At 45.3% G+C, this 9,395-nt stretch overlaps 1 protein-coding gene across 3 annotated transcripts in view; it reads right to left on the reverse strand.

The window, feature by feature from the left end:
• Positions 1 to 9,395, reverse strand: part of LOC128419763 (solute carrier family 2, facilitated glucose transporter member 5-like) — a 35,513-nt gene that overhangs the window by 12,876 nt on the left and 13,242 nt on the right. For all 3 annotated transcript variants that reach the window (XM_053400862.1, XM_053400860.1, XM_053400861.1), the window contains 3 exons: positions 7,430 to 7,528; positions 2,331 to 2,491; positions 1,200 to 1,324 (listed from right to left, as the gene is read on the reverse strand). In XM_053400862.1, coding sequence (XP_053256837.1) covers positions 1,200 to 1,324; positions 2,331 to 2,491; positions 7,430 to 7,528 — 385 coding nt within the window. The remainder of the gene's footprint in view (positions 1 to 1,199; positions 1,325 to 2,330; positions 2,492 to 7,429; positions 7,529 to 9,395) is intronic.

Raw genomic sequence — 9,395 nt, forward strand, 5'->3', positions numbered from 1 at the left:
TAAAAGTCACATTGAAACACACATGCCAAAAAGTGTCTGCTTGACATCAATAGGCAGTGAGTTCCAAAGTGTATTTTTTTAAAAATAATATTTATTAAAGTTTTAAAGGTTACAGAAAGAAAAAGTGAAAAATACCATATTAAACAAAAACAATACAGCACATCACAATAAGGAAAAAAAGAATGAGAAAAAGAAGAAAAACAGAAAAATAAGATCCATTAAAAAAACAACAACAAAAAACACAGCGAATCTTCCCATAACTTATCTTTCATTAGCTTACTTCCTTGACCTCCTCACACCTCCCTTTTTTGTATTCTAGTTCGATTATCTGTTTCAGCAAATCCTTTCCATCTTTTCAAATTTTTGTCCTGTAATTTATCTTAATACAGTGTAACTTTACTTTCCCTCCTTTCACCAATTAACAGCCAGTTTTTTCCTAATCCTTTATAACACTTCTGCTAAAACCACATAACATCATTCCAACATCCTTCTAGCATTCATTAATCTTACAATGTTTCTGTAAATAGTCTTTAAATGTGAGTTCCAAAGTGTAGGTAAAAAAACAATTTCTTGGCAAACGCAGAATCAAACCTGCAACTGTGCCAGTTCTGCAGATCAAAGTGATCAAGTGGACATATATGGGGTAATATGATCTGATAGGTACTAATAAACCTACAGTAAGTGAGCCATGCCCATTATCTTCAATGGGTCTACTCTGAGTAGGACTAGTCTTGGACCAACAACCTGTTGAAATAAATGGACACAGCTCACTGAAATTTATTAATTTCAGTGGGTCTCCTATGAGTATAACTTAGCTGGGAAAACCTTGGGAAGTTGTGGGCTCTCCTTGGAGGTTTTGAAAGCAGAGGTTGAATGCTCATCTGTTACGGATGCTTTAGCTGAGATTCCTGCCTTGAAGGGGTTGGACTAGATGACCCCCTGGGGGCCCTTTCCAACTCTATGATTCTTTTCCCGCCCCTATGACCAAGGACCACTATACAGCTGTCTGTAGGAAGCAAAGCAGCCACCCCCAAAACATTTGCAGCCGCGAAACAGTAAACAAGCCAATACCACCCCAATACAATCACGATCACAATAATTGTGAATGCACGATATACAGGATGTCTGGAGAGGCCCAGGTCAAAGGACGTGCATGCCCAGCATATATATTTAAACAACACCTCCTGTCTCCGACTCACCTGCACATATTCCAATAACCAAACGTGAAAAGATGATGAACTCAAAGGAGTGCACTGCTCTGGAGCAGCCCATGAGGACAGCAGAGATTATGGCCAAAATATTATTCACCTGCAAAGTACGTTTTCTGAAAAGGCAAAGGGGAAAAGGGCAGGGTGGATACTGATGGATGTATAAAAGCAGATGGAAAATATCAGGCAGAGGAAATTGCAACTGCTATGCTGCTGTTACTGCTGCTACAATTAAATTAATGGTACGTTGTCCTGGTTTCGTTAATTGTTGGAAAGGCCAAGCAGCTTATCTTCCTAGCATCTCCACATAGGACTAAGAATACCCCTGTTCTGATTCCCTCGGAGAGCTGCTGCCAGTCAGGGCAGGTCAGCATTCTTTGACTTTAGGTGTTGCTGAACTGCTGCACCCACCATCGCTGACCATTGATTAAACTGGTTTGGGAATGATGGGAATTGTAGTGCAATGACTTTGGGGGACTCAAGGTCAAAGAACACTGGCGTAAACCACGCTGAGCTGGGGAGCTGCTGCCAGTCAGTGTAGACAATACTGAGCTAGGCGGACCATTTGTCTTAAAGGAGAGATAATAGCTCAGCAGTATGAGCGCCTGCTTTGCAAGCAGAAGATCCCAGGTCCAGTCCCTGGCATCTCCAGGTAGGGCAAGGAATCTCCCCTGTTTGAAAGCAAGCAGAGCTGCTGCCAGTCAGTGTTGGCAATACTAGATAGGCCAATGGCCTCATTGAGCATAAGACAGCTTCCTATGCTTTGATGTAGATTCTTTTCCTGTAAAAGAATGGATCAGGAGAAGCCACACAACCTTTCGCCTCCAATGCCCTCCCCATAGTGCTTTCATAGGCCCTGGGATAAGAAGGTCATTCACTAGGATTGCCGGATCTCCAGGTTCGTCCGTCCCCCTCCAGGCAGTAGAGGGAAAGTTTGAATCTCCAGGTGGCAAGAAAGCAAGCAAAATAGAGAGACTAAGAAGACTATGTGTGTTGCTTGTACACTTCAGTTTTTGCAAGACTGCCAGTTATTGCACAGATTCTCATGGTGGGGTATCTGCCCTACTTCACGCCTTCCTTTTCTCTCCCAATTAACCTCCATCTCCAGGGTTATCACTGTACCTGCCACAATTATCTGCCAGACGAGCCACCAAAAGAGACCCAACCATGCCTCCGACTGGGAAGAATGAAACCGTCAGACCCCACTGGAACAGGAGCAAGCTGTGGTCTATGCTGATGTGATTCCTCCATCGGTAGGTCTCGTTGTAAAAGCTTTTAATGAACTAGGAGAGAAGAGCGTGCAACAGTCAGCATCAGGGTCTTCTTCCTACACATTAAGCCACAGTAAACCATGGTTTGGGGGCCAGGCAGATCTGACCAGGAGGGGCAAGGCAGCCTTGACTACCGTGTTTGTGGTTCTCATTCAACATCCTTGTGGGCAAACGCACACTCTCTCAACCCCCGTTTAAAGCACATGGCTTTCCCCAAAGCATCCTTGGAACTGTACAGTGGTACCCACCTAGCAGTTCGAAAGCACGTCAAAGTACAAGTAGATAAATAGGTACCACTCCAGCGGGAAGGTAAACGGAGTTTCCATGCGCTGCTCTGGTTTGCCAGAAGCGGCTTTGTCATGCTGGCCACATGACCCAGAAGCTGTACGCCGGCTCCCTCGGCCAATAAAGCGAGATGAGCGCCGCAACCCCAGAGTCGTCCGCGACTGGACCTAATAGTCAGAGGTCCCTTTACCTTTACCTTGGGTTACATATGCTTCAGGTTACAGACTCTGCTAACCCAGAAATAGTACCCCGGGTTAAGAAATTTGCTTCAGGATGAGAACAGAAATCATGCTCCGGTGGCACGGCAGCAGCAGGAGGCCCCATTAGCTAAAGTGGTGCTTCAGGTTAAGAAGAGTTTTAGGTTAAGAACGGACCTCCAGAACAAATTAAGTACTTAACCGAGGTACCACTGTAGTTGGTTAAGGGTTCTGGAAACTGTAGCTCGGCAAAAGGGGAGAACAACAGTTCCCAGGATTCTTTGGGGGAAGTCATGTCCTTTAAATGTGCAGTAAAGACTTCCGGGTTAGCGCCATCGGCGAATGGCGGATTCCCTCCGAGCTCCGGAGGGAATCGGCTCCGCAGGATTTGGGTCTTCCCGCTGCGGCGACGCGGGGACCCTTAAAAATCACAGGCGGTGAAGCCTGTGAACCTGGTGACTCGGCGGGCACCATTTGCGCCCCCCGACCTGCGAAGGAGCCTTTTTAAAGGCTTCAGAACGGGGGACGGGGTGAGCGGTGCGGTGCTGAGAGTCGACTGCTTCTCCTGCGGAGTGAAGCCGCATTGCCATGGCCGGAGAGCGCTGACTTCTTCTTGTGAGTAATTGGACTTTAAAGCAACAACCCGTGAGTAGTACGGAAATTAGATTTGCAAAGAAATTTTTTTTTTTGACTTAGGCACGATGGGGAAGGCGCAAACAGGAAGTCCGTCTCCCCGTCTTGTAAATAATCTAAAGCAAGGACTAGCTAACTAAGGTCGAGAGAATCTTTTCTTTTTTATTGGGTAAAAGACATTAATTTCACGATTTGGCAGTATAAGAAATCTTACTGGAGGATAAGAGCTAATTTTGGGAGCTGAAGTGCCACCCCCCCAGACCCGGGAGTGATCCGCGAGAGAGCCTGTTGAAGAGGTATTGAAGAGTTTGACAGCTGTCAAATTAGCTGTCAAGACTGAAAAAGAGAGCTTTGTTTCTGTTGTCTCTGCTGGTTATATTTGTTACAATTTGGTTATAATTTGTTGAAAACAAGGAAGAACTGATACAAACTAACTTGACTTTTGGATTTGAACTGGAAGGAATATTAAGTAACCAAAATCCCTCTAGAGGGGGTTTTGGGACATTACAAGAATGGCTGAAGGAGGGAAAATACAAGCTAAATTGGACAGAGTTTTTGTTCTCTTGGGAAAGTTACAAGGCCAAATTGATGTTTTGGCTACAAATGTTGCAACTCTGGATTTAACAGTAAATAAACTCATTGAATTTGATAAGGACTTGACTCAGGAAGTCCATGCAGCTGGACAAGAAGAGAAACTTGAGAGCTTTGAGAGTGTGGAGAAAGAGATATATGTTGTTCCTGAGGAAAAGGAAGGAGGAGCTGTAATGCTGCAGATGACAAAGGAGAGCCAGAGGCCTGACATGATGGCTACAAAGGAAAATAAGAACTTGATGTCGAAAATCTGGTTTGAATTGGAGATTGACGAATGGAGAGATCTCCTCATGTGGAGATCTGAAGATCCAAGGATTACAAATCTGATTAAGGTGGAAGTTGGAGCTTTGGGGACATTTGGACTTGAAAGGAGTAAGAAACAAGATTCGGGCTCCACCTTTAAGTATGGAGGTCTGGCTGGAAGAAACATGGATGCCATTGGGCTAGAGCTTCTCCGAGATCTGGTGTTTAATATTAAGGACCATCAAAAAAACCGGCAGAGAGGAATGGAGAGAGAATTAAGAGCCTCGGACGTGAGATCTCCAGGCTGATAGTAGATTAAGACTGATGGACATTTGTTGGGGATTGAAACCGGGAAAGGGGGGGGTGGAGTTTGGGAATCCAAAGGGTGCATAATCTGTTTTTGTTTTTATTCTGTTTTGTTATTTGTATGAAGATTGGGGAAGTCGTGGAAGGGAATTTGGGTCGACTTTAGATAAAGGTTTTAAGAATGAGTACTGATGTATAAATATTGATGTTTATAAGGTAAAATTGGCTTTTTTTAAATGAACTAAATAGAAAAAGGTAAAAAATTCGGGATAAGAACTTGCTGAACTAACAATTTGAATTGGAATATAAGAAGGGGAGGTGTGGGGAAGTCAGGGAAATATGTTATAGAAAAATAAGGATTGTGAACTCTATGTGTTTTTAAACTTTTTTGTTTTTCTTTTTTGATTTTTTTTAATGTATTAAAGTGGAAAATTTCAATAAATATCTTAAAAAAAAATAAAAATAAATGTGCAGTAAATATATACCGGTAGTTTACTATATATTTACTGCATATATATATATATATATATATATATATATATATATATATATATAGTTTACAGAGCCTAGGACTTGCCGATCAGAAGGTCGGTGGTTCGAATCCCTGCGACGGGGTGAGCTCCCGTTGCTCGGTCCCTGCTCCTGCCCACCTAGCAGTTCGAAAGCACGTCAAACTGCAAGTAGATAAATAGGTACCGCTCCAGCGGGAAGGTAAACGGCTTTCCATGCGCTGCTCTGGTTCGCTAGAAGCGGCTTAGTCCTGCTGGCCACATGACCCGGAAGCTGTACGCCGGCTCCCTCGGCCAATAAAGCGAGATGAGCGCCGCAACCCCAGAGTCGGTCACGACTAGACCTAATGGTCAGGGGTCCCTTTACCTTTACCTTTAAATATATAGTGCGGATCTTTCCACCATGAAGGGAGAAAACATGTCTATGTGTGGATTAGCGTATCGATGGACTGTGTTACTCACCTGAACCTTCTGTCTCTCTGCTTCTTATTAAACTTATTGTGTGCAAGTGGTCCAAGGTCCCATTCCCCCCTCCCCCATCTTCTGCAAATGACAGAACAAATACCAGAAATGTCTGTGCTAAATAGAGGTAGAACATTTGCACTGACCCCCTGCAAGGAGTTGCCCACACTGCAAGGCTGTTGTGCCTCCTCTCCCTCAGGCATTCCACCAGTGGGAGAGATGGGAAGCTGAGCTCGCTCCATCAGCTTTGCCCCAAAGCTCACCTCCATCCTCCTGCCCCTGAACTGTGCCACAGCGCAGTGGGGGGACACAGGGGTGGTTGCCCCGGGCGCAAAATTGTTAGGGTCGCAAAATTTTGACACCTGGTGCTGCCTCAATACAGCTGTGTGCTTCTGTCGCTTCTCCATGTGAACCAGGAAGTGACTCCCCAGAGAAACAATTCTTCTTTACTTATCTCAGTGACTGCAATCTCCTGGTTGATGCAGACACCGTTAGGCATAGCTGTCAACTTACAGATTTGAAAATAAGGGATCAGAAGCCAAAATAAGGGATTTTCCTAGCACAGGAATGTTCAACTTCTGAGCCCCTCCAAGCCAAAGGCAGAAAGCCCAGCCAGCAGCCAAACAAAGCCTCAAGCGGTGGTTCCCACAGCGCAGCAACCCGGCAAAGGGGATGCAGCAAGGAAAACCACCGTCACCTCTCCGCTGGGAAGCGCTGAGCAAAGGTGAGTCCCCAGGCAACGCGGCCGATTTGATCTGCACAAGGCATGCAAGCTCCACCCCCCAGTCATTCTTAGACTCCTTATTGGGTGAGCAACGCAGCCAAGCAACACAGTTGGAGCCTCCCTCCTCCCTGGCCGGCAGGGAGGGAGGGAGAGGAGCTGTTTCCTTTGAAACCCAGGAAATTTAAGGGACATCATCAATAAGCAACAGCAGCGGGACACGGCACTGGGATAAGGGAGTTTCCCGCCAAATAAGGGACGGTTGACAGCTATGCCGTTAGGCAGTTGAATGTGCATGCCATTTCCCTCCCTCCCTTTCCCAAATGGCCCCGCACACTGGCAGCCCATGCTACACCACTGCTGTTCCTGCTGATCATTAGATGAACTCCCATTGAAGAATTGGTGCCTGAATTTTATTTCCCCATGCCCTTCCCTCCCTGTCCTTTTTCCTTGCATGTTGTGAATTTATATTGTAAGCCTGCAGACAGGGATTGTTTCGTTCTAATCAACTGCATGTAAGCCACTCTGGGAGTACTGTTGGCTAAAGAATAGAAACATCATAACCAGACACTGGAGAGACCTGTCAGGAGTAAGCATAGATCAATGGTACCAAATAGTATGGGAAACAGCCTTACTAGAAAAACTAACCAATAAGCTGAAACTGACACTGGCATAAATAGAAGAAGACGCCTTCACCCCAGTATGGCTCCCCTATATCACATACACAGCCCAACAAGACAATGACAAAAATCCACCAACAGCATACAAATCAATATGGCTGACCTGATCCAAAACACCCACCCACCCCACTCACACATGAAAACAAAGACCACCACAGCCAACCACAAATGAACCACCACACCCTAGGCCAACCCTAAGCTCTCTCATCACCAAAGGAACACAAGTGAACAGCAAAGAACCTGCACAAGCAACGCTGACACCAAACCCTACATATAGTAAGAATAGCGTGTGAATACTCTGAATAAATAATAACAGACCATACCTCTGCTGCGTAGTTGATCACAAAGACGTTGTAGCCATATTGGAAAGACGATCCAAAACCAGCAGTCATTGCAGCTAGCACCAGGATGCTTGTCAGTTTCTATTGGAACAGAGCAGCAGAAACCATGAATTTTAGCGTACGGGGTCCACTCTCCATAAATATTTGTTAGATCCTGATGCATGACACGTTTGCTTGAAAAACAGGCCTTGCAGGTTTCGATGATAATGAAAATTCGATCTTGCTAGAATTTAGGGTTGCCATACATCCAGAATTTCACTGACATAGCTGGGATTCGGCCATCTGTAACAGCGGCCAGGCGTAAAAATGTCTGGGAAAATCCGGACATATGGCAACTCATGTTGGAATTGTCGTTTTTGGTGAATTTCCTAAAAAAATAGCTCAAAAACATCATTTTTTGTTTTGAGATTTTGCAAAGAAAGCTCCACAACTTTACCAAAAAAAAAAAGCTCCACAACTTTTATGTCCGGATTTTTGCTTTTTGAAATATGGTGTCAGACTTCAGGGAATCGGCTTCCTCCCCCTCCCCCCCCGGCAGTAGATAAGTAGAACAAAGGAAATGAGAATTCTTACCAGTTAGAAACTTTAATGATCACAGCAAGAGAACAAAGAACCCTAGACATGGCGGTGCTCCCAGTTAAGGGCTCCACCCACTTCATCCCTAGTCACCCACGTCACTATTGTGTCTTGTAACCTGATCTCATAACCACCGTGGTTTCTGTGCTGCCACCTTATCAGCTCTTCTTGACCTTGGGCTGAGCAGATGAATGCTTTCCAGAGACAGTGTATCTGTTAACCCTCTCTCTTCCAGTGTTTCTTCTCCTAGCTCAGGGGTCAGCAAACTTTTTCAGCAGGGGGCCAGTCCACTGTCCCTCAGACCTTGTGGGGGGCCGGACTATGTTTTTTTAAAAAAATATGAACAAATTCCTATGCCCCACAAATAACCCAGAGATGCATTTTAAATAAAAGCACACATTCTACTCATGTAAAAACACCAGGCAGGCCCCACAAATAACCCAGAGATGCATTTGAAAAAAAAGGACACATTCTACACGCTGATTCCCAGACCGTCTGCAGGCCGGATTGAGAAGGCGATTCCCGGGCCTTAGGTTGCCTACCCATGTCCTAGCTGTTCCCCATTTCCCAGCTTCTGCCTTCTGAACCATGCCCATCTGCAAACCACTATTCCAAATCTATACTGTCCTCCTGCTCCTGGGAAGATTCAGGATCCGGATCCGGATCAGGGGGAGGGGGAGGGGAAGGCTCCCACCATTCCTCCTCTGTGCAGCCCTCCTCAGCACGATCCCTGGCATATGGCAACTCAATTTCTAAGCCTCAGTAGATACATAGAATCACAGGCCTGCAAGGGACCCCATGGAAATTATCCAGACTGAGCCCCTCAAGCCTGCAACATTATTATAGGCTTACATGTCATCGCCATCCTGGAAAACAGTTGTACATCAGATTGATCAGGGCTGGGTACCTTGTGGCCTTTTAGATATTGCTGAACGCCAGCTCCCATAATCTCTTGCCACACCAATTGGGGCTGATGGAGTCCAACAACATCTAAAGGCAGCCTTGTATCAGGAGGTTTTTAACGTTTGATGTTTTGTTATGGTTTTTTATAGGTGTTGGAAGCCGCCCAGAGTGGCTGCGGCAACTGAATCATATTTGCAGGGTATTAATCATCATCATCATCTAGAGTCTGGCAGATGTTCCCCTTCTCTGCTTTAGGTAGAGTTGCCATATTTCAAGAAATACAAATCCGGACACAAAAAGTTGTTGAGGTTTGGGAAAGTTTCAAAAACCCAGACATTTTGCTGATTACCCAACACACACACACCCCCGGACGCTGATCCTGTCATTGGAATCCCGGATGTATGGCAACCCTACTTTAGATGGCCAATGATTTATAAATGCAACTGGACAGAGCACTCTCCCAACTCAC

The sequence above is a fragment of the Podarcis raffonei genome, chromosome 8, assembly GCF_027172205.1.
Source record: "Podarcis raffonei isolate rPodRaf1 chromosome 8, rPodRaf1.pri, whole genome shotgun sequence".
In the NCBI taxonomy this organism is placed as follows: Eukaryota; Metazoa; Chordata; class Lepidosauria; order Squamata; family Lacertidae; genus Podarcis; species Podarcis raffonei.